The following is a 25,717-nucleotide window of genomic DNA, read 5'->3' as shown; positions in this document are numbered from 1 at the left end:
CGCTCCAGAGTGAGGAGTATTATTATACTATTCTATCAATAATTGATAATTTATAAGATTTTTGACTCACCCTGACGTACCTGGGTTTCCCTAGGGAACACCGCTACATCAAAGATCCAGGTAGATGAAAATGCAGATATGTTCGAGATCCCGGCCCCTGGTGTAGCCGAGTCTCCCTTAGAGCAGGTAGCTCAGGTGCTTCCAAATGTTGATGGTTAGGGTGAGGAGTCTGGTGGCCACTGGTCCTTACAACATCCAATCATAGAGAGCATCAAATGGGGATTCCGAGTATGTATATATATATATATATATATATATATATATATATATATATATATAATTCTGAAAATGAAGGTAGCTGGTGAACGGACCACGCAAAGGAGCGGGCTTGTCTAGTAGCCGAAATGCGGTGCATTGATTTTAAGGAATAAACTATATGAGGATACTTTGCGGCCAGAATTTTGTTTATCTACCTCATGTTTACTGGTCTAAACATTGCCTTGTAGGGGTGCACTCACCCGTGTGAAGTAAGTGCTTCACATTTATATCTTTTTGGAGTTTGTTCACTGGAGCTCTGGGTATTATATAGTTTCAGCCTTATGCAAAAAAGTTAGTGAGCTGGAAAGTCCACATACTACTCCCCAGTCATTACTGCCCGAGTGCAGGCAACTGCTTTGACTGACCAGAAGTTATCCGTGAACATTGTCACCAGTATGCACATGAGATTAATACATGCTTCTGTTTAAACGAGCAACCCCTTGGAAGAAGGACCATACCCGAGGAGGACAAACAATAGGTCCACACACGCTAAAAGGGATTTCTAAATATGTAGGCTCCTGTTCTGAGGTGACATTATACGTAGTTGGGATCACAAGTGACCTCTATCAGAAAATGTGATTTTGAAAAATACTGGTCCCCTGAAGTCCTTAGCTGCTCAATAATGTTGTATGAGTAACGATTTCCACGTACCAATAGTTGGGTACTGGGAACCCACTGTCATAACTGAGTTACACCATCAATGAATTCTGGTAGTAGATGTGCCAGATAAAAATGCACCTGTAATAACCCTGGGCATGAATATCCTCAGGAACTGCTATGCAGAAATGTTGGACGCTCTCCAGAGTCATATTCCTGCAGCATCCCATTAAAGCTCTCACGGCTCAGCAACGGTTTACTAACCCACAGGGTCATGTGGAAAGAGCCGTGTCAAAGATATCAGTCCTAGTTCCCCTGGAATCTGAATTTGTCCTTTGGTGCCAAACATGTCCAGTTCTACACGAGCATGAAGCCTTTATTGAGCTCATACCCATAGATGGTCAACCGTTCTTGATGACTGCCCAGAGCCTAGCCACCATAAAATATAATAAAGTACTGATTCACTTGATTAATATTGGGAATGTCCCCATGCAGCTGAAGTACACTGCCGTGGTACAGGTATCCCTACTCTCCCCTGACAATTTTCTAGAGAGGGCGACTGATAGCATCCACCAGGGGGAACAATCCATCCAGCTAGATTCTGCTAAGGTCCCTTTGTGGCTTGATGATCTTCAGATTGGGGATACACAGACCTCTGCTGACCAGATCCAGGGAGTGAAAGACATAGCCATAGAGAAACATAATGCTTTCAGTCAGCATAGTATGGACTTTGGCAGGATCAGTGATATATGCCATTCCACTCCCACAATGGAAGACCGCCTTCACTATCCCTATGGGGCATATGAATTTAACTGCATGCCCTTCGTTCTCAGCAACGCCCCAGGCACTTTCCAATGCCTTATGAAGAGATGCTTAGGTCACCGGAACTTTGAATCTGTCTTACTGTACTTAGATGACGTGATAGTCTAGTTAAAATCAAACCTTCCAAGTGTCATTTGCTATACCAGAGTGCGATACCTCGGGCATATCGTCAGTGCAGAAGGAGTATATCCAAATCCAGATAAAATTGCAGCAGTACATGACCCCAAAGACACTTGAAGACATTAGAAGCTTTCTAGGATTTGTGGGGTACTATAGGAGATTCATTGCCAAATTTGCACAGATAGCAGCCACCCTCCAAGAAGTGTTGCAAGGACATCCCAAAGAGACACATAGAAGGCCACTTTCTATAAACTGGGAGATAGAGGAGGAGCAGGCATTTCCAACCTTAAAGGAAAAACAAATTACTCCACCTATACTTGCTTATCCATATTACACACTTCCATTTAACTTGTACACAGACACCAGCTTCAAAGATTTAGGTGCAGTGCTTAGCCAAGTGCAAACGGGCAAGGAGAGAGTAGTCACCTACGCCAGTCGTTCACTAAAAAGGTCAGAAAGAAATTATCAAAATTACAGTTCCTTCAAACTGGAATTACTCACATTAGTTTGGGCGATCACTGAGAAATTCAAAGATTATCTAGCGCTGCAACCTTTACTGCCTACACAGAAAGCAACCCAGTTGCTCACTTAAATTCTGCCAAACCAGGAGCATTAGAGCAGAGATGGCTCTCAAGACTAGCCAATTTCCATTTCAAAATAAAGTACTGCACAGGAAAAAATAATACCAATGCTGACACTCTCTCTCGATTACCAGACTCACTTGAACACTCCCCTGAAAATGACATATGGGAAGACATTAAAATGCCTGACTTCAGAGCCCACCAAGCTCAACAGAATTGTCAAGCTGTATCTAATCCTTGTTCTACCCAAGAAGCCACCGATACTCTACAGAGATGGATTTTGCTTCAACAAGACAGCAGGACCTTTGGAGAGTTACAAGAATATTTGGTGACAGGAGCAGTCCCCAGAGGAATACTATGTAAATCAATGGACCCCGAACTGAAACGATTGTGGAGACAGAGAAAGAGACTATTTCTTAAAAAGACTTTAATTTTCAGAAGTTCTATTGATCCAGCCTCTGGAAATCGCCTCCACCAAATATTAATCCCGTGCAGAGATCCTAATCAGGTTCTACTTGCATATCATGGTCAATCTGGCCATTTTGGAGTACATAAAACAGAAGCAATCATCAGACAGTGATTTAACTAGATAGGGATGTGTCATGATATTGAAAGATGATGTCAAGAATGCACAATTTGTGAAACCCGTAGGAGATCCAAGAATGACCAAAAAGCCATACATCCCATTGTCACCACTAAACTACTTGAACTTTTGGCCATTGACCACTTGAAAATTGAAACTAGTAAGTCCGGATTTAGTTATGTGCTCACTCTAATTGATCATTATACTAAGTTCACCGTTGCAATCCCTGTGAAAGACTTGACCGCAAAAACTACAGCTGCCATAGTATGGAAGCACTTTGTTCTAAATTATGGATGCCCAGATAAAATACAGATAGAAGACCAGCATTCTAATCTCAATTATTCCCAGAGCTATGTGATACCTACAACTGTAAGAAACTTTAAACCATACCATCCAAGGAAATGGAGTTTGTGAAAAAGCAAATCAAACCATTCTACAATTATTGAGAACTATTCCACCCAAGCAGAAAATGCATTGGCCCACTTTATTGCCAGAACTCACCTATACCTACAATAACACCCCACATTTTTCCACAGGATATACCCCTTACTATCTCATGTTTTGCCGACAAGGAAAATTGCCTGAAGATCTCAGACTAGAAATCCAGGTTTTTGATGATTCTCACCCCTTGCCCAAAACAGAATGGATCTAAAGATGTTTAAGGGAAGCCCAATAAATCGTTGACACCCGCCTAGTAGGAGTAAGAGAAAAACAACAAAAGACTTTAACAAAACTATCCAAGCAGCAGACCTGCAAATATGAGAGCAAGTATGGCTGTGTAAAGAACACCGCACTGAAAAATTAGATACCTAATGGGAACTTTAACCCTATACCATCATCACCATTTTCTCCCAAGAAAAAGGACTGTACTGCATCGCACATCCAGAAGGAAAGATTCAGACCATGCGTCTGAGGATTTGCCTAGTCTGACCTTCCTCTTCAACAGATTCAGGCACTAAGGAAATCAAATCTGAGTTTGAGACTGAGACAGATTCAAGCCCAATTTATGAATGTCCATCTCCCTATGATCTGGAAAATCAAATATTGTGGTAGCGGAACCCCTTTGCTTGCTTAGTTTATCAAGCACCAGCATCGGTACCACCTTCACGAAGTTCTTTATCACCCACCAATTCAGTGTCAGCATCCTCAGCCCCTTCATCAATTGTTTCACCTTAATCCAGAAGGAGACTCCCTGGACCTCTCCTTGTTCTTAGAAGAGCCACCAGGTCCACCTGTGGACAATTGCCCTTGCGATTGCAAGATTAACTTTGTTTTCATAAAGAAAGAAATGCTATTGATCCTATACCCTTATCTAACAAAATAACTTATTGGGAGGGTCCACCTATCTACCAGGAACAAGGCAATGTGAGAGAATATTTTGTGACGTGGGGAGTAATAGATAAATTCTTTGGATGAATAATTGAAAAATCTAAAGGCGTCATATATAGCTTCTTTATGAAGCCAAGGATGGAGGGTGGGAGAGGCTCTGTGGCTACCATAACTGTAGAGTGCATTATTTTATCTGGATGATGTTGAAATTTCCACATATAACTAATTTTCCTTTTTGGATTCTCATGACTTTTTATGGTTTTATTTAGAAAAGAAATTTGGGCACTATTTGGAGCATATATATTTGCCAGTGTAATGGGGCTTCCATTTAGTGTGCACACTAGTATAAGATATCTCCCCTTTGGATCAGTTACTCGCTCTGGCATCGCAAACTGAAGATTCTCTCTAATTGCAATTAGGACACCCGCCTTTTTTTTTTTTGAGCACATGCCAAATATACCTGTGGGTACTTTTTATTGGTAAATTTTGGACACGCCACCCCTGAAAAGTGCGTCTATCGTAAACACACTATGTCTGCTTTGGACATAATAGCGTCTTTCCAAATCATTGCCCTTTTGAATGGGGAATTCAGCCCTTAGTGTTTTGCGATAGGATCTTAATTGACATGATATATTGGATCGTAGTGAGTTACATTAGGAATCCAACACCTGGTAGCGTGCATATAAATAACATAACAATAACAACAATCCAAGAACAAGAATTAAAACTTATGTCGGTCAAAGTTGTAGCTAGGTATGGTTGGTGGTTGTACGTATAGACTTGAGAGAAAAAACATAAACCAAACAACAGGTGTATCCGGTTCTAATACTTGCATAATTTTGGAGGAACAGAAAAGCTCGCCTGGCAATCATCAGCCTTTGTAACCATTTGCAGTCGTTTAGGCTCTACAGCAGCAGGTTGTTTCTGCAGGTAAGTGGAGTTAATAGAAGGTAAAATCAGACATTTATATAGGCAATTTGTGAGACCAGCTCCTCTGAGTTTTCTTTGGTCGCATCAGATTTGTATCCTTTTGTCTTTCTGGGGCAGGAATATTCCATGCTTCCAATTTTTTTTCTCCCTCTTTACGAGACGTAATAATGTGTAGAGTGCTATCCTTCTGTGTAAGCAATTTTGTGGGGAAACCTCATCTGTACGGGATTTCATGTAATATGCGAGAAGGTTCTTCTGGTTTGGATAGTGGAAGGGGATAAATCAGTGTATACGTGGATATTTGCATTTGGGTTAGGTAAATTGGCAATTTTGCGCATGGTGTACATCAGAGTCTCTTTTATGTAAAAGAAGTGAATTCTTGCAATTACATTCCACGGGATTGACTCTGAAAGAAACTTTAGTTTGGGCAGTCTGTGGGTCTGTCAATTGTACAGTCAAGATCCAAGCTGTTTGGTAATAGGGCTGCTATTAATGCTTTTAAAAAGCCTGTTAACTTGGCTTGAGTACTTTTTTCAGGGATACCTCTAAATTTTACATTATTTCACCTACTCCTGTCTTCCTGATCTGCCATCTTATTTTTCCATGTGGGACACTTCCTCTTCCAGAGCATAGTGAACATCTATTAAAATGTTATGTGAGGTAGAGAGTTCCTCCAATTTGTTTTCTAGTGCGATCCCCTATTTCTTGAAGGGAGTTATTAAATGCTGAGGAAAAGTGATTCAGATCGCATTGTAATGACCCCCTCAGCGCCATCAGTATATTTTTGATGAATTCCTCTGAAGCTGGGGGCCTAGACGCAGGGAAGTTTGCCAGGGAATCTCCCTCAGGAAGAGCGTTCCTTTGTGGCCAAAGAGGTGGAGAGAGACTAGGTCGCTGTTTTTCTGGACTTTTGGATGGGGAGGAGGAGGAGGACAAGCAAGGGCAATCCTCAGCTGCCATTTTATTGAGTGATGGGGGGCTGTTATATGCTTCTCCAGTAGCCCCCTACCCTCCCCCATTCTGGGAGAAACTCCTCAAGAGCCCCCTCCATGTGTGCTGTTTGTCCGTTGGAGCATCTGCTGCACTAATAGCTGGGCTTATTGTAGGGAGCAGGGAAGAAAGTAGAGGAGGTGCGCGTGCAGGCGCCATCTTGGTACCTTATGTTACTGTGTAGTGAGCCTCCCCCTTTCCTTTACTCACCTGGCACTTCAGGCTGTCTTTCTTGAAGCGCTCCATTGCTTTTTCTGGTGTTGTCTCTGATGTCTGCTGGGCTGGAGGCAGAAGACTCTGTGCCCTCACTCAAGGCAGATCTGACAAGGAAGGGTGGGGGAGGGCATGGGAACTCTCAGCCTGCTAGTGACCGGCGCTCCGTGATGAGAAGAAGTCAGAAACTTTGCGCTTCGGCATGTTCAGAGGATTGGTAGGTGTATTTCTTCTGTTTCCCTGCTGTTAGTTGTGGTTTTGAGTTGCTTTTAAGGCTGATGTTGAGCAGAGCACAGAGTAAGATGTCCACTTCAGTCTGCATTTAGGCTACGCTCCCCGGCATTAGGTACAATTTAACATACAGACATACCCCTCCCCCTTTCTGGTTTCCATGGTCTCTTCTGAAGATATTGTAACCCTGTAAGTTCACCGCCCAATCACACTTATTATCAAGCCATGTTTCCATTATTCCCACTATATCGTATTTTTTTCAGACATTCTCGTTTTGAGCTCACCCACTTTACTGATCAGACTTCTTGCATTCGTTGCCATACAATTTATACGGTGGTTGTTATTCTTTATTTTCACTGTTCTACCTTTGGTCCTATTAGCTACACTGCCAGTTCTAACTGTACTTATTTCTCTTGGTGCCCTACCCGGGTCCCCAGTTTAAACACTCCTCCATGGTGTCCATGTGTTTTATAATTTAGGGTATTACAACACCAAGTATGGCTAAGGGGAGGTTGTCTTTCCACGCAGTCTGAATATGGTCTCACTATCCAGTAGTAAAAGGGATGTTGCAGTCATTGCTGAGGCACCTACTCTGTAAGGGCCTTGTAGGAGTTGTATGATCAGCTTCTATGGTATGTATACCCTTGTCTCCTGGTCTCCAGCCCACTACACTATTTATATAGTGTGGCCATTCCAACGCTAAGTTATGAACAGCATGCTACGTAAATAGTGTATGCATAGCATGCCATGGCTGTTTGTTTGGCAGCTGTTACATATGTATGGTATATAGAACATTTGATCATCTCTTCTATGTGCATCATACTCTTTGTTCACCATCATGGTACGCACAGGACATATCATCAAGAAGATATAATAGGTTATTTATGATTCATCCCATTATAAATAGACTCTAATGACAAGAGATTTTTTCCAAAGTCACCTCTAGATGGGGATTGTCTTCTCCCAGAACATGGGGCCTAATATTGGGTCCGGCTCTGGCCTCACTGGAGAATCTTGAGATATTCTTGTGGGCTTTCCCATAGTCTTCTTTGGCTTAGGGACTTTTCCCATGTGTGGAATATTTTTACAAGATTCAGAAAATTCATACAGTATGTATACATCCAGGTTAGGGCGCCCACCCACTGGCGTTTGCGATTTTCGTGCGTGAAAAACGCAACGTTTTCGCGGCGTTTTTCCCGCGTTTTTCGCGGCGTTTTTTGCCGCGTTTTTGCGGCGTTTTCGCGGCTTTTCCATTAATTTCCATTGACTTTCATGGGTGCATTAGGAGAAAAATAAGGACACATATGCAACTGACAGTTCCTATGTTAAAAAACACAACGCAACGCAAAAAAAAACGCCAGTGGACAGGAGTACATTCAATTCTAATTGCTCTTGAGAAAAAACGCAAAGAAAAAAAAATCGCCAGTGGGTGGGCGCCCTCATAGAGCAAAAATCTACACCAGCAGATTAAGCTGCGTCTTTAGGTGCATCTTGCAGAAATATTCTGCACGTGTGAAAGGTCCCTTATTTGCCCATATAAAGTAACAGTTATAGAAATGCAAACCTTAACAGCTTCTCTCTTGAGGAATATAGAAAAGCTGCTCTAATGGAGACCCTTTGTGTGTCACTAAGATTTCAAAAGAAGTAAATATAAAACTTTAATAACAGAAGAATGCAAGTGAAAGACTTAAACCTGTGTCACGCATTCTTGCGCACAAAATTTACATTCACAGCATGCAGTGAATCAAGTTCACAAGTATGTATGTTGTGTGCACAATTGTGTGTTGCACTAAGAATAACAGCATGCTCTATTTTCTTGTGCATTTGTACAGGAAAATAGAACATATGAAACCAATTAGGCTAATCAGGCATTTCAATGTACAGGTCCATGTGTGTATTATAGGCCTACTGCAGTTGAGTGTTTTCGCCAATGCAAATCGCAGAGAATAGAGCCCATTGATTTCAATGGGTTCCCTGACATTCTGTGTTTTTGCGCTCAATTTTCACATGCGTGAAAATAATACGCGCAACATGCTCTATTTTTGTGTGCATTTGAACATGCGAGGTACCGTAGGAGTCTGAGGCTGCACAAATGCGCACCCTGTGTGCACTGCACAATTTTGTTGGGGAAATCAATAACAGCCTGCACTAGTTAGTCTGGACAGCCTACTATAGAAGCTGCGTAGCTGTTCAAATCACAGTGTGGGTATGTCCCACGCTGATATGAAGGGTCCCGGCAGTGCAAAAAAGTACAGTTAAAAACGCTGCTGAAAAAAGCACAAAAGCACGCAATAGTGCTCCCTTCACAGGAATAAGTCATGCTATTGCAAGTATATACACACCTACGCTCGTCTGAAGGGGCACTTACTGTATTTTTTTGCACAAGAAGAATACGCATGCATGCTCCCATTGACTTCAACTGGCTATTAAGTTTAATATGCGGCAATTGTTGCATAATATGCACAAAAATATGACATACCGTTTGTTTTTTACACAACCAAAATACGCACATGTGAATAAACCCATAGAACTCAATGGGCTTTATGCACTGCGTATTGCATGCATACAAAATACATGCATAATATGCTGCATATTTACGCCCATGTGAATAAGGGCTTATTCACAGAATCGTATATCAGCCATCTTTTTCACGCCGGCCAATATACGCTACCATCTGAGCTGTCTTCCCCCTTCCCTCTCCCTTGCCGGCTCTCTGCCTCTCTCCTCCCTTCTGGCTGTTTGTAATGGAGAGGGGATGGGATGGGGGCGGAGCTAAGCTCCTGCCCCTTGTCCGCAGCCAGCAATGGGAGGGGCAGAACTTCACCCCATCCCCTCCCAGTGCAAACAGGTGGAAGGGAGGAGAGAGGCGAGGAGTCGGCGAGTGGGAGGGAAGGGGAAGACAGTTCAGATGATAGCATATATCGGCCAACGATAATAACAGTGGCCGATATACACTTGTGTGAATAAGCCTTGATGCTTCTTTACTCCTGTGGTGGTGCTGTAGGAAAATTGAACACTTACGCCTCCTTCACACGACCTTATGTGTTTTTATCTTTGCCCCTACGCAATATATATACGCATCAATATATATTTGACCTGATCGTATTCCGATCTTTATTCTCATATTTCAAGCCATTCACACTGGGCGCTGCTGCGTGTATGTAAAAAAACACACAGTAGTGAAGGAAACCAATGATCGCTATGAGAGATGAGCGAGCATACTTGCTAAGGGCAATTGCTCGAGCGAGCATTGCCCTTAGCGAGTACCTGCCCGCTCAAGAGACAAGGTTCAGGTACCGGTGCGGGAGAGCGATGAGTTGTGGCAGTGAGCAGGGGGGAGCGGGTGGGATGAGAGGGAGAGAGAGATCTCCCCTCCGTTCCTCCCCGCTCTTCCCCGCAGCTCCCTGCCCGCCGCCGGCACCCGAACCTCTTCCCTCGAGCGGGCAGGTACTCGCTAAGGGCAATGCTCAAAAGATACGGCAAGACCTTTCATTTCACACGACATATAAAAATGACAACCAGTCTCCTATGTGCTACTTTTTTCTTGTGCGATTATTTTATGTGGCGAAAAATCGTTCATCTGAATATAGCTTTTTAAATTCAATGCTTCACATGGTTGTGTTTTATGTGTGTGTGTGTTTTTATGCACCGAAATACCTTCGTAAATACGGTTGTCTAAAGAAGCCCTTACTGCCAGGTTTTGCCATAGATTACATCAGATTGTTGGGGGTCCTAGTAGGAGATATTGTGTCATCAGTTTATTACCGAGAGATCCTTTTAACAAGTAGGTGTTCTCCGTTTGGACAATCCCTATCAGGTGGAGGTGCTTTTTTATAGCCCAGACTAGCAGATTTATGAAAATTGGGATGAAGACATTGATACACTCAATATTACTTCATATCTTTTGGTTCAATATTTTATTGTGATTATTTTGATTTTCAATTAAGCTGCAAAACCTTCCAAGAAATCCTTGCTACATAAGTCACATTACTAAATATGACGCAGGCTCAGCTTGCGGGTAATCAGCAGTTACAGATTCTTCCAGGAGCTTCCTTAACGTTTTATTAGATTTTTCTTGCTGGAGTACAGACCAACTTCTTCCTTTGTAATTCTTTGACTCCAGGAAGAAATGCAAATCCAGACTTACAGCCATCCTTCGAAATGCAGCCCTGTAAAGACTCTGATCGAATTGTACTATCTACAAATATGTAAAAACATTTAGTTAGTAATGATCCAAAGAAACTTTTACAAACTTTTACTAACACATATTTGGTATTAGTGATTCTGTAAGAACCCTTACAATAAAATTGAATCACATTTTTATCGTCAATGACAAGCGCTACAAAGGAAAAGGCAAGAAAGAGCCAAAATGCTTTTGTTCATTTTGCCTAACAAAAAATACAACAAAATCAATAAAGTTATATGTATGCCAAAATGATGCCATGAAGACGTATTCCTCATGCAGAACCACACAGCGGGTCCCTCCTTTCCCACGGACATGAGGCCAGAAAATCGATAATACTTACCTCTTCGGACGCTGCGAGTCTGCCATCCGTCACAGCCGGATCGTCTTTTTTTAGCCCAGCGGATGTGCTTGGCACGCCGGCAGCATGCCGCGTGCATGCGCTGTGCACATATTTTTTTTTGAACTCCTGCTTTCCCACGGTCCTGCAGCACAGCACAAATACAGCTGCGGATGTGCCGCAGGATTGGACAACTTCCATAGGCTTCAATGGAATCCATGGAAGCTGTCGCACGAGAATCCAAAGAAAATGGAGCATGCTGTGGGTGCTTTCCTGCTGATCCACTCGCAAGGGAAAAATGACATCCGCAGGTATTTAATTACCTGTGGGTGTCCAATGCATCCCTCTGGGCATGGATCACGTGTGCGGGACACCCACGCAAATTTCTTAATTTAATTTTGCTTGTGGACATTGGGCCTTAGGCTTATCATTCCAAAAGCAAGCCATTACACAGCCATTGAAAATCAGTTGTGTCTTTAAATGCAGCCATTTAAAAAAATTAATAACTAAATATGAAAAAAAAATTATATAGTATATATATATATATATATATATATATATATATATATATATATATACATACACACACACACACATATATATTTCCAAAAAGGAGTTTTATTGTTAAAAAATGGATCAAGCCTAAAAAAATATATAACGGTATGTATATTTTTGATATTATAGTTGTACCGACCTGTAGAAAAAAAAAATATGTAATTTATACTGCATAGTAAATGGTGTAAAAAAGTAAAAAAAAACACTAAACACAATGGCAGTATGTCTTTTTTCCACCCAAAAAAAAATCATAAATGTTATACTGTAATGTCTAACTTATACATTACATGACATGTACCCTGAAATGGTACTAGAGCTTGCCACACAGAAAACAAGCCCTAATATTAGAGATGAGCGAGCACTAGAGATGAGCGAACACCAAAATGCTCGGGCGCTCGTTACTCGGGACGAAAATTTCGCGATGCTCGAGGGTTCGTTTCGAATAACGAACCCCATTGAAGTCAATGGGCGACCCGAGCATTTTTGTATATCGCCGATGCTCGCTAAGGTTTCCATTTGTGAAAATCTGGGCAATTCAAGAAAGTGATGGGAACGACACAGCAACGGATAGGGCAGGCGAGGGGCTACATGTTGGGCTGCATCTCAAGTTCCCAGGTCCCACTATTAAGCCACAATAGCGGCAAGAGTGGGCCCCCCCCCCCCTCCCAACAATTTTTACCTCTGAAAAGCCCTCATTAGCAATGCATACCTTAGCTAAGCACCACACTACCTCCAACAAAGCACAATCACTGCCTGCATGACACTCCGCTGCCACTTCTCCTGGGTTACATGCTGCCCAACCCCCCCCCCCCCTGCACGACCCAGTGTCCACAGCGCACACCAAATTGTCCCTGCGCAGCCTTCAGCTGCCCTCTTGCCACGCCACACTCATGTCTATTTATAAGTGCGTCTGCCATGAGGAGGAACCGCAGGCACACACTGCAGAGGGTTGGCACGGCTAGGCAGCGACCCTCTTTAAAAGGGGCGGGGCGATAGCCCACAATGCTGTACAGAAGCAATGAGAAATATAATCCTGTGCCACCGCCGTCAGGAGCTGCACACGTGGGCATAGCAATGGGGAACCTATATGCCACACACTATTCATTCTGTCAAGGTGTCTGCATGCCCCAGTCAGACCGCGTTTTTTTTATAAATAGTCACAGGCAGGTACAACTGGGAATCCCCAACTCCGCAATGGGAATTCTGTGTGCACCCACAGCATGGGTGGCTCCCTGGAACCCACCGGCTGTACATAAATGTATCCCATTGCAGTGCCCTGGACAGCAGAGCTAACGTCAGATTAAATGCAGGTGGGCTTCGGCCTACACTGCATGCCCCAACCTGACCGGGCTTTTTAATTCATAGACACAGGCAGGTACAACTCCCTATTGTGAAGTCCCTGTGGACCGACAGCATGGGTGGGTGCCAGGAAGCCACCGACGGCACATTAATATATCCCATAGCATTGCCCATCACAGCTGAGGTAATGTCATGTTTAATGCAGGTGGGCTTCGGCCCACACTGCATGCCCCAGTCAGACTGGGGTTCTTTAGAAGTGGACACATGTAGTTACAACTCCGTGTGGACCAACAGCATGGGTGGGTGCCAGGAAGCCACCGGCGGTACATAAATATATCCCATTGCATTGCCCATCACAGCTGAGGTAATGTCATGTTTAATGCAGGTGGGCTTCGGCCCACACTGCATGCCCCAGTCAGACTGGGGTTCTTTAGAAATGGACACATGTAGTTACAACTCCGTGTGGACCGACAGCATGGGTGGCTCCCTGGAACCCACCGGCGGTACATAAATATATCCCATTGCAGTGCCCAGCACAGCTGATGTAACGTCAGCTGTAATGTAGGTGGGCAAAAAATTAATTGGATTACACTGTAGGCGAGGGCCCCCAAAAATTGGTGTACCAACAGTACTAATGTACCTGAGAAAAATTGCCCATGCCCAACCAAGAGGGCAGGTGAAATCTATTAATCGTTTTGGTTAATGTGGCTTAATTGGTAACTAGGCCTGGAGGCAGCCCAGTTAAAGTAAAAATTGGTTCAGGTGCAAGTTTCAACGCTTTAATGAGCATTGAAACGTATAAAAAGTGTTTAGAAAAATTATATGACTGAGCCTTGTGGGCCTAAGAAAAATTGCCCGTTCGACGTGATTACGTGAGGTTTCAGGAGGAGGAGCAGGAGGAGGAGGAGGAATATTATACACAGATTGATGAAGCAAAAATGTCCCTGTTTTTGATGGTGATAGAGAACGATGCTTCCATCCGCGGGTGCAGCCTACGTATTGCTTAGGTATCGCTGCTGTCCGCTGGTGAAGAAGAGAAGTCTGGGGAAATCCAGGCTTTGTTCATCTTGATGAGTGTAAGCCTGTCGGCACTGTCGGTTGACAGGCGGGTACGCTTATCCGTGATGATTCCCCCAGCCACACTAAACACCCTCTCTGACAAGACGCTATCCACAGGACAAGCAAGCACCTCCAGGGCATACAGCGCGAGTTCAGGCCACGTGTCCAGCTTCGACACCCAGTAGTTGTAGGGGGCAGAGGCGTCACAGAGGACGGTCGTGCGATCGGCTACGTACTCCCTCACTATTCTTTTACAGTGCTCCCGCCAACTCAGCCTTGACTGGGGAGCGGTGACACAGTCTTGCTGGGGAGCCATAAAGCTGGCAAAGGCCTTGGAGAATGTTCCCCTGCCTGCGCTGTACATGCTGCCTAATCTCTGCGCCTCCCCTGCTACCTGGCCCTCGGAACTGCGCCTTCTGCCACTAGTGCTGTCGGATGGGAAGTTTACCATCAGTTTGTCCACCAGGGCCCTGTGGTATAGCATCATTCTCGAACCCCTTTCCTCTTCGGGAATGAGAGTGGAAAGGTTCTCCTTATACCGTGGGTCGAGCAGTGTGTACACCCAGTAATCCGTTGTGGCCAGAATGCGTGTAATGCGAGGGTCACGAGAAAGGCATCCTAACATGAAGTCAGCCATGTGTGCCAGGGTACCTGTACGCAACACATGGCTGTCCTCACTAGGAAGATCACTTTCAGGATCCTCCTCCTCCGGCCATACACGCTGAAAGGATGACAGGCAAGCAGCATGGGTACCCTCAGCAGTGGGCCGAGCTGTCTCCTCCCCCTCCTCCTCATGCTCCTCACCCTCCTCCTCCTCCTCCTCAACGCGCTGAGATATAGACATGAGGGTGCTCTGACTATCCAGCGACATACTGTCTTCCCCCGCCTCCGTTTCCGAGTGCAAAGCATCTGCCTTTATGCTTCGCAGGGAACTTCTCAAGAGGCATAGCAGAGGAATGGTGACGCTAATGATTGCAGCATCCCCGCTCACCATCTCGGCAGACTCCTCAAAGTTTCCAAGGACCTGGCAGATGTCTGACAACCAGGCCCACTCTTCTGTAAAGAATTGAGGAGGCTGACTCCCACTACGCCGCCCATGTTGTGGTTGGTATTCCACTATAGCTCTACGCTGCTCATAGAGTCTGGCCAACATGTGGAGCGTAGAGTTCCACCGTGTGGGCACGTCGCACAGCAGTCGGTGCACTGGCAGATTAAACCGATGTTGCAGGGTTCGCAGGGTGTCAGCGTCCGTCTTGGAGTTGCGGAAATGTGCGCTGACCCGGCGCACCTTTCCGAGCAGGTATGACAAGCGTGGGTAGCTTTTCAGAAAGCGCTGAACCACCAAATTAAAGACATGGGCCAGGCATGGCACGTGGGTGAGGCTGCCGAGCTGCAGAGCCGCCACCAGGTTACGGCCATTGTCACACACGACCATGCCCGGTTGGAGGCTCAGCGGCGAAATCCAGCGGTCGGTCTGCTCTGTCAGACCCTGCAGTAGTTCGTGGGCCGTGTGCCTCTTCTCTCCTAAGCTGAGTAGTTTCAGCACGGCCTGCTGACGCTTGCCCACCGCTGTGCTGCCACGCCGCGCGACAGCGACTGCTGGCGACGTGCTGCTGCTGCTGACACATCTTGATTGCGAGACAGAGGTTGCGTTGGAGGAGGAGGAGGAGGGTGGTTTAGTGGAGGAAGCATACACCGCCGCAGATACCAGCACCGAGCTGGGGCCCGCAATTCTGGGGGTGGGTAGGACGTGAGCGGTCCCAGGTTCTGACTCGGTCCCAGCCTTCACTAAATTCACCCAATGTGTCGTCAGGGAGATATAGTGGCCCTGCCCGCCTGTGCTTGTCCACGTGTCCGTTGTTAAGTGGACCTTGGCAGTAACCGCGTTGGTGAGGGCGCGTACAATGTTACGGGAGACGTGGTCGTGCAGGGCTGGGGACGGCACATCGGGAAAAGTAGTGGCAACTGGGAACTGAGTAGCGTGGGGCCGCCGCCGCCATCATGCTTTTGAAAGCCTCCGTTTCCACAAGCCTATACGGCAGCATCTCCAGGCTGATCAATTTGGCAATGTGCACTTTTAACGCTTCAGCGTGCAGGTGCGTGGCGGCATACTTGCGCTTACGCTCAAACAGTGGCGCTAGCGACGTCTGGACGCTGCGCTGAGAGACATTGCTGGATGGGGCCGAGGACAGCGGAGGTGAGGGTGTGGGTGCAGGCCAGGAGACGGTAGTGCCTGTGTCCTCAGAGGGGGGTTGGATCTCAGTGTCAGGTTGGGGCACAGGGGGAGAGGCAGTGGTGCAAACCGGAGGCGGTGAACGGCCTTCGTCCCACCTTGTGGGGTGCTTGGCCATCATATGCCTGCGCATGCTGTTGGTGGTGCCTCCCCAGCTGATCTTGGCGCGACAAAGGTTGCACACCACTGTTCGTCGGTCGTCAGGCGTCTCTGTGAAAAACTGCCACACCGTAGAGCACCTTGACCTGTGCAGGGTGGCATGGCGCGAGGGGGCGCTTTGGGAAACAGTTGGTGGATTATTCGGTCTGGCCCTGCCTCTACCCCTGGCCACCGCACTGGCTCGGCCTGTGCCCACACCCTGACTTGGGTCTCCGCGTCCTCGCCCGCGTTCAAGTCCTCTAGGCCTGCCCCTACCCCTCAGCATGCTGTATTACCAGTAGTGCAGAAACAGAACGCTGTAATTAAATGTGCCACTTATTAGCCTGTGGTTGGAGGCTGACTTCGCTTACGGAATGCACGGCAGAGCCAGGAAATAATTTTGCGCAAGCCTGCTGTAACACTTAGCTGTCTGCGTATGAATTAGGACAACTACCCCAGCACAGACCCAGTGCACTGAGGACAGTCACAGGCAGCCCAAATAGATTTTTTTTCCCAAATGTTTTAGGAAAGGCCCACTGCCTATATACACTGTATATGTCTTCTCTCTTTGCATCACCACTACTGGCCCTGGAGTATGTAAAATAACTGCAGACTGTTGCACTGTGGACTGGAATACAGCGGTGATGTAACAGCCAACACAGATCCAGGAAATAATTTTGCGCAAGCCTGCTGTAACACTTAGCTGGCTGCGTATGAATTAGGACAACTACCCCCAGCACAGACCCAGTACACTGAGGACAGTCACAGTCAGCCCAAATAGATTTTTTTTCCCATATTTTTTTGGAAAGGCCCACTGCCTATATTCAATAAATATGTCTTCTGTCCCTGCCTCACCACTACTGGCCCTGGACTATGTATAATTACTGCAAGGCGCAATGCTCTGCACGGCCGATATACAAAAAAAAAAAAAAGTGCAACACTGCAAAAAGCAGCCTCCACACTACTGCACACGGTTAGATGTGGCCCTAAGAAGGACCGTTGGGGTTCTTGAAGCCTAAAATACTCCTAACACTCTCCCTATAGCAACTCCAGCAAGACAGCACTTTCCCTGATCTCTGTCAGAAGGCATCTGTGGCGAGCCGCGGGAGGGGCCGATTTATATACTCAGGTGACACCTGATCTCGCCAGCCACTCACTGCAGGGGGGTGGTATAGGGCTTGAACGTTGCAGGGGGAAGTTGTAATGCCTTCCCTGTCTTTCTATTGGCCAGAAAAGCGCGCTAACGTCTCAGAGATGAAAGTGAAAGTAACTCGAACATCGCATGGTACTCGTCTCGAGTAATGAGCATCTCGAACACGCTAATACTCGAACGAGTATCAAGCTCGGACGAGTACGTTCGCTCATCTCTAGCGAGCACCAAAATGCCCGGGTGCTCGTTACTCGAGTCGAACTTTCAGTGATGCTCGAGAGTTCGTTTCGAATAACAAGCCCCATTGAAGTCAATGGGCGACTCGAGCATTTTTGTATATGACTGGTGCCCCGCTAAGGTTTTCATTTGTGAAAATCTTAGCAAATCACCAAAGTCATGTAAAAAACACAGAAATGGATAGGGCAGGCTGGGAGCAACATGCAGGGCTGCATTTCGGGCTCCGAGGTCTCACTATTAAACCACAATAGTGGCAAGAGTGAGACCCCCCCCCCACCCCCCCCCACTGTCAGCATAATGATCGTTCTCCTCTGCCACAGCTGTAACAGCTGTGGCAGAGAAGAACGATGTTAGCCCATTGAATTCAATGGAGCCTTCAATACAGCCGGCTCCATTGAAAGCAATGGGCTGCCGGCGAGCGCAGGATGAATTTTCGGGAAGGGCTTAAAAATATAAGCCCTTACCTGAAAAAGAAAGATTTTAGTGTAAAAAAAGAATAAAAATGCAGGCATTCTCTTCAATGGAGCCGCTGCTGCTGCTGGCGACTCCATTGACGACAATGGTCCGCTGGCACACCTGAATTCTTTTTCAGGGAAGGGCTTTACATATAAGCCATTCCCTGGAAATGAATTAAAAGTGATTTAAAAAACAAAAAAAATAGATACTGCTGCTTGCCTCACCTGTGATGTTATGCACTGAATAAAGAAGCAATCTTTTAACGGATGCTGCCTGGATAACTTCTATTCTCTCCTCTGCACTTTATGGTGGACCTTTGGAGTCGGGTCCCGGATCCAGGCTTTGCATAGAGACACCTTGCACCAGTGGTGGTTTTCAATTTGGAGTGCTGCTGTTACCTCTCTCTCTTTCTATTATCTATTTATCATTATCTATCTACCTATTATCTATTTATCTAGATTTTTATCTATCTATCTATCTATCTATCTATCTATCTATCTATCTATCTATCTATAATCTAGCCCGAGCTGAACTTTTGCACCCGGGCCCCTGAGCCTTTAGGTACGCCCCTTGGAGGGAGTCTAGCAGTCACACTGCTAAACTCCCTGCCACCTCCCTTTTTCGGCAGCTAGCATAGACTCCCCTAGGAAGCCATGGAGCTGCTGCCACTGGCGTGAAAGCACCCGGTTAGGTGCTTTTACGCCACGGAAATACACCCCTGTGCACTAATACATTGTAAACCAATTCATCAGAGGGGCAGCGTATATCGTCCGGGTGTGAAAACCCAGCCGATATACACCCGTGTGAATAACCCCCAATACAGATAAAATACTATGTGAACCTCCTCCCTGATTAAATAAATGGGCTGTAGGTTTGTGTAATCAGCAGTAGTGTAGTTCTATAGATAACTTACCAGAAAACTGAACAGCTCCGCCATAATTCACACACGTATTCTGTCCTCCTGTACATTTAATTGTATTGCAACCAGGATCACAGCCTTCTGCAGTGTCCTTTCTATAACATGCCGGACAGACATAACCATTTGGCTTGCTCTTGGAGCCTCCTGAAAACATAATTATTAATATATATTATTTTATCCTCAGAATTTAGAGCAGATCTTGAGCCGCCTACTTATTGTGGCTCGGTTGATGTCTTTTGTCTCACTGGTTGCTAATAGATAATAATCTCTGTTCTTGCTGTAGATTCGCCCTACATGTACTGCTAAATCTGTGATGGGCTCGTGCTGATAGACATCAGCTTATCTGCACAAGTGGAACGGCAGTGTAAAGTACAAGGGGCTTTCAGAGGGCACACAACTTCTTTACAGAGAAATCAGCACCGTAATCCGCATGTAAGACATGCAGACATTTATGTGGATTTCCCTGAAGTAAAATGTGAAAGCAAGTGAGTGGGATAAAGAAACAATCTCTTAAGACAAATCAAATCAGTGGCCTGGGACGGGTGTATTGTCTATTACAACACAGGTACAGCCATAAAAATCCCATCTAAATTATATATGTATATTTTTAAGACATTTTTATGCATGTAATTATATGATACTTCAATCTATGGGAGCAAAAGTTTAAAATGCAATATGATCCATAGCCATAAGGTGAGCTGATGAGAAGAAGATTGTACTCAGAGCGAAGACATGAGTGGCGGCATAGGTGGTGCAATAAAATCCAATATCTTTAAATCCTAAATGGAATAATGGAGGAATAAAATGATATTGGATTTTATTGCACCACCTATGCTGCCACTTATATCTTTACTCTGAGTACATGCTTGGAGTCGTGATTCAGGTTACAGTGTGGCTGTGCATTAATAGTGCCTCGCCGTGAACGGCTTCCAGGTTGTGCTGCTGGCATACTCTCATTCTTCCATTAGAAGAAAACTAGGCCGCACAAAGTTCACTTTTTAGAAAGTTTCTATGCTTCTGAGATCCTCATCTAGCAGTAATCTGTGAGAAGAACTCAGCAGAAACCTTTAGGTTTCCCTGCAGTGCCACCGCAAGAGAACCTACAGGGGTTGTCAGAGTTCTATTTTATTGGTAAAAGCCCTTTTGCATGCAGTAACATAAACCAGTACATACTCACCTCTCCCAGCTCCCGCTGTGTCCTGTGCCGCTGTTGGTCCCCCGCTCTGGCCTCTGTTTACAGCTGCAGTCCCACCGGGCTTAAGAGACATGGCAGGGGCTGCAGCCAATAACAGAGCTCAGAACCCCTTCAAGCATTACATTGTTAAACTTTTTCACACGAGCGCTGTCCACCCGCAGCATAGCAACACACCGAATGCGCTTCTATAGGAACCAATGGGTTCCTATAGAAGTGTTCGCATGAGAGAATGTTAGGCACGCTGAATTTGTGCACCTAACACAAGATAGGACATGCAACTGCGAGGTCGCATTTGGCTCCAAGGACCTGTCCTATCTTTGCTGCGTGCTTTCCATAGGCTCCTATGGGAGCTGGAAAGTACACACCTTACACCTCGGATCATGTAAATGGGCTAATTCAAGTAGCTTCACGTGATCTTTAGAGTAGTATAGCCGCAAACTTTGCACACGGCTATACTGCGGATGGACAGTGCTTGTGTGAAAGAGCCCTAAGGGACATTTATGTTACTCTAGAGCATTGGTTCTTAAGTCATAGTATGTGTACGAACCACAAGTTTAGGTAGTTTATCACTGAAAGGAACCACTAGTCCTAAAATACAACTTGATATTGATATACACTAAAATATTGATATTGATATTGATATACACTAAAAAAAAAAACACGTGTATTTACTATTGTACGATCGACACTAGAGATGAGCGAACGTACTCGATTCGAGTACTTACGCACCCGAGTACTGCCATTTTCGAGTACTTCAGTACTCGGGTGAAAACATTCGGGGGGCGCCGGGGGGCGGGGAGAGGCGTGGCGGTGCGGGGGGTAGCAGCGGGGAACAGGGGGGAGCCCTCTCTCTCTCCCTCTCCCCCTCACTCCCCACTGCTACCCCCCGTGCCGCCACGGCGCCCCCCGAATTTTTTCGCCCGAGTACGGAAGTACTCGGAAATCGCGGTATTCGGGCGAAAAAGGGGCGTGGCCGAGCACGTTCGCTCATCTCTAATCGACACCAATTAAGGTGTGCTGCAACTGAATAATGACACCACTATTTCAACAGCAGAATAATCCACCCTTCTCCACTATCTTGTGATATCTCGATTACTTGAATCATAAAGCCAGCTGGTTCCCCAATAGGCCTTTCCTTGTATTTTCAGTCTATTACAACATCAGACTCTGATATATCAGGCTTCCGATTATATTCTGGGTAGCTAAGTTATTTATTATTTTTTAATTTTTAAATACTAGTGTGACAGCAACACCCCTATCCAGTATTGGCCTCAGGTATAGATGTTGTATATACTAAGCACTACTCCCATGCGTTTTGTTATGACACTCTGGCATCAGATGTACCCAAACCTTGTGCCATAGATTGGCGCTTGTTCCACACTTATATGTGTATGCTTGACACGGGTTCTGGGTGACCAAGATATTTTCTATATTTTTTTTTTTACTTTTTACATAGAAAGTCTTAGTGCAACATTAGAACCCCTATCCAGTATTGGCCTCAGGTGTAGATGGTGTATGTACTAACCACTACTCCCATGCGTTTTTATGACACTATGGCATCGGATGTAACCAGACCTCGTGTCATAGATTAGCGTTTTTTTTTACACGCTTATATACACACGCTTAACATGGGTTTAAATCCAAACACCCTTGTTCAGATACCCATCATTAGCTGTTCGACGTAGCTGATAATCCTATAACTCAACTAGTCCCTTATAACGGTCTGATATTTAAACAATAATTCAGAGCACCATCACAGCTTGCATCATTATGTCTCTCTCTTCATTGGTACGTCAGTGAGTAATAGTAAATAGCCTATTTCAACTCTTCTCTGCTGGCCTCATACAACGGAGGGGAGTTTTCATTTCCCTTTTCTAGCACCCCCCTCATTACTCTCTTTGCCCATCGACGCATTTCCACAGTTAAATTAGATAATCTTAGAAATTTTGTTTCCACAGGACGGAGCACTGATAGAGACTGTTTGTGCAGCCCTTGTGGCTGTGATATAATGATCAGAGATGGTCAGTAGACCGATAATGTAACATAGTAACATAGTATGTAAGGCCAAATAAAGACAATGTCCATCTCGTTCAGCCTGTTTATCCTCCTGTGCTGTTGATCCAGAGGAAGGCAAAAAACCCCAAGAGGCAGGAGCCAATTAGCTCATTTGGGGGACAATTCCTTCCGGACTCCCTAATGGCAATCAGACTAATCCCTGAATCAACCCCTAATAGTTACTACCTGCCTGTATACCCGGATTAACAATTAACCTAAGATTTATATCGTGTAAAATCGTTCCACTCTAGAAAGACGTCAAGTCCTCTTTTAAACTCCTCTATGGATTTTGCCATCACCACATCCTCAGGCAGAGAGTTCCACAGTCTCACTGTCTGAGTGCTTAAATATCAGTGTCTCCACTTACCCTAAACCAGGGGAAGTCCCTTTTACTCCAATCAGTATCCGATTCCACTGCACACCTTCAAATCACAGTGGTATTTCGAATCTATATAATCAGAGGAACGCCCTTCACAGATATAGATTAAAACTAATAACTTTAATAATCAACTAATTAAAAATAGGGCCACATACAACATAAAACCGACATGGACTTAACAACATAGATTGTACTCAATAAACCCAGTGACCGGGTGGTGTGAGGGTATCAATTTCCCCAAAGTAGCCAGTCTAGTTAGACCCTATTAACAATATTAGGGGGACTGGGTCACTAGTCTAGAGCGGCACGTCACGTTTCCTGGAGTGATCAGAAAAAGTGTCAGACTTCGAATCGTTAGGTAGTATAGTCACTCAGATACTCCTACTCATAATTCAGGACTGGAAGCTATCTGACTGTTCGTGTCGCCGCTTCGGTGTATATACACATGTTTTCACAGTAGGGATTTATGTAGCTGTTCAAATGTTTTTACATGTTTCACCATTAAAGGTGATATAGTCACTCAGATGTTTTTTCATGTTTCAGGATTAGAGGTAGAATTATTGCTCGACGCGTTTCTCCGTCCCTGTCTGGGGCGGTTCCTCAGGAGCGGGGCCGACGATTGCCCAGAAGAGTGTATGATTATCCCTAGTCGTCCTATCACGTGATTCAAACCCTTGTTGATAGTCCTTTAACAGATTGAGTTTTGTCGTTGGATTAGACAAGATACTCCTATACCTACTCTACCCGTCTTGCCTCAGGACCTTGATGTAGTAGGTCACTGTATTAGATTATTTAGCAAAGAGTATAACTTCACCCTAGATACATTTATCGGAGACCACACCGAACCGCTTCGAGATACCGATCAGGGTATTTTAATCTCAGAGCAGGTAGGTGGGAGTTAACAACCCCGATATCTCACCACTGAGGGGAGAGTCGGGAGACAGAAGTCTATCTCCTACAGCGCATTAAATGGCATGCCCGTCTATGCCAAGGAGCTATTCAAGGTGGACTGTATGGTCCAAGCACAATAGTTCTAGGATAGTTTCCTTTAGATAGAGTCAAGAATAGCCTATAGAAGATGATAGGTCTCTTGATCCATGAAAATTCCCCCCTATTGCGGGAATGGATCAGAGTGCGCTTGTGTGGGCTAGCAGCAATACCCAAATTGCAAGGCAGTGCTGTGTTGCCCCACTAGCTAGGGGAAGTATAGTGCAGGTAGAGGATAGGAGAAGAGGTGCAGCGCCTGCGGCTCTGATGGCTATTCTTGACTCTATCTAAAGGAAACTATCCTAGAACTATTGTGCTTGGACCATACGGTCCACCTTGAATAGCTCCTTGGCGTAGACGGGCATGCCATTTAATGCGCTGTAGGAGATAGACTTCTGTCTACTGCACTTGCACTTGCGTCCTGCAGTAATTAGATATAGTGCAGGGCCAGTAGTGGTGAGGCAGGGACAGTAGACATATATTATGAGGCAGGGACAGAACACATATATTGTGAGGCAGGGACAGAAGACATATTGATTGAATATAGGCAGTGGGTCTTTGCAAAAACATTTGGGGAAAAAAATCTATTTGGGCTGCCTGTGACTGTCCTCAGTGTTCTGGGTCTGTGCTGGGTGTAGTAGTCCTCCTCATTCATACGCAGCCAGCTAAGTGTTACAGCAGGCTTGCGCAAAATTATTTCCTGGCTCTGTCTGGGCTGTTAAATCACCGCTGTATTGCAGTCCACAGTGCAACACTCTGCAGTTCTTTGACATACTCCAGGGCCAGAAGTGGTGACGCAGAGAGAGAAGAGATATATTGATTGAATATAGGCAGTGGGCCTTTGCAAAAACAATTGGGGAAAAAAATCTACTTGGACTGCCTGTGACTGTCCTCAGTGTTCTGGGTCTGTGCTGGGTGTAGTAGTCCTCCTCATTCATACGCAGCCAGCTAAGTGTTACAGCAGGCTTGCGCAAAATTATTTCCTGGCTCTGTCTGGGCTGTTAAATCACTGCTGTATTGCAGTCCACAGTGCAACACTCTGCAGTTCTTTGATATACTCCAGGGCCAGAAGTGGTGACGCAGAGAGAGAAGAGATATATTGATTGAATATAGGCAGTGGGCCTTTGCAAAAACAATTGGGGAAAAAAATCTATTTGGGCTGCCTGTGACTGTCCTCAGTGTACTGGGTCTGTGCTGGGTGTAGTTGTCCTCCTAATTCATACGCAGCCAGCTAAGTGTTACAGCAGGCTTGCGCAAAATTATTTCCTGGCTCTGTCTGGGCTGTTAAATCACCGCTGTATTGCAGTCCACAGTGCAACACTCTGCAGTTCTTTGACATACTCCAGGGCCAGAAGTGGTGACGCAGAGAGAGAAGAGATATATTGATTGAATATAGGCAGTGGGCCTTTGCAAAAACAATTGGGGAAAAAAATCTATTTGGGCTGCCTGTGACTGTCCTCAGTGTTCTGGGTCTGTGCTGGGTGTAGTAGTCCTCCTCATTCATATGCAGCCAGCTAAGTGTTACAGCAGGCTTGCGCAAAATTATTTCCTGGCTCTGTCTGGGCTGTTAAATCACCGCTGTATTGCAGTCCACAGTGCAACACTCTGCAGTTCTTTGACATACTCCAGGGCCAGAAGTGGTGACGCAGAGAGAGAAGAGATATATTGATTGAATATAGGCAGTGGGCCTTTGCAAAAACAATTGGGGAAAAAAATCTATTTGGGCTGCCTGTGACTGTCCTCAGTGTTCTGGGTCTGTGCTGGGTGTAGTAGTCCTCCTCATTCATACGCAGCCAGCTAAGTGTTACAGCAGGCTTG

The 25,717-nt window shown here is 45.3% G+C and overlaps 1 protein-coding gene across 2 annotated transcripts in view; it reads right to left on the bottom strand.

Moving 5' to 3' along the window:
- Positions 1-9,123: 9,123 nt before the first annotated feature.
- Positions 9,124-25,717, bottom strand: part of LOC136632299 (phospholipase A2 inhibitor LNF1-like) — a 52,233-nt gene continuing 35,639 nt past the window's right edge. For both annotated transcript variants that reach the window (XM_066607080.1, XM_066607081.1), the window contains 2 exons: positions 19,278-19,427; positions 9,124-10,912 (listed from right to left, as the gene is read on the bottom strand). In XM_066607080.1, the coding sequence (XP_066463177.1) occupies positions 10,779-10,912; positions 19,278-19,427 (284 nt within the window). In that variant the 3' untranslated portion in view covers positions 9,124-10,778. The remainder of the gene's footprint in view (positions 10,913-19,277; positions 19,428-25,717) is intronic.

Source organism: Eleutherodactylus coqui, chromosome 6, assembly GCF_035609145.1.
Source record: "Eleutherodactylus coqui strain aEleCoq1 chromosome 6, aEleCoq1.hap1, whole genome shotgun sequence".
NCBI lineage: Eukaryota > Metazoa > Chordata > Amphibia > Anura > Eleutherodactylidae > Eleutherodactylus > Eleutherodactylus coqui.
This window is presented reverse-complemented; position numbering and strand designations above follow the sequence as displayed.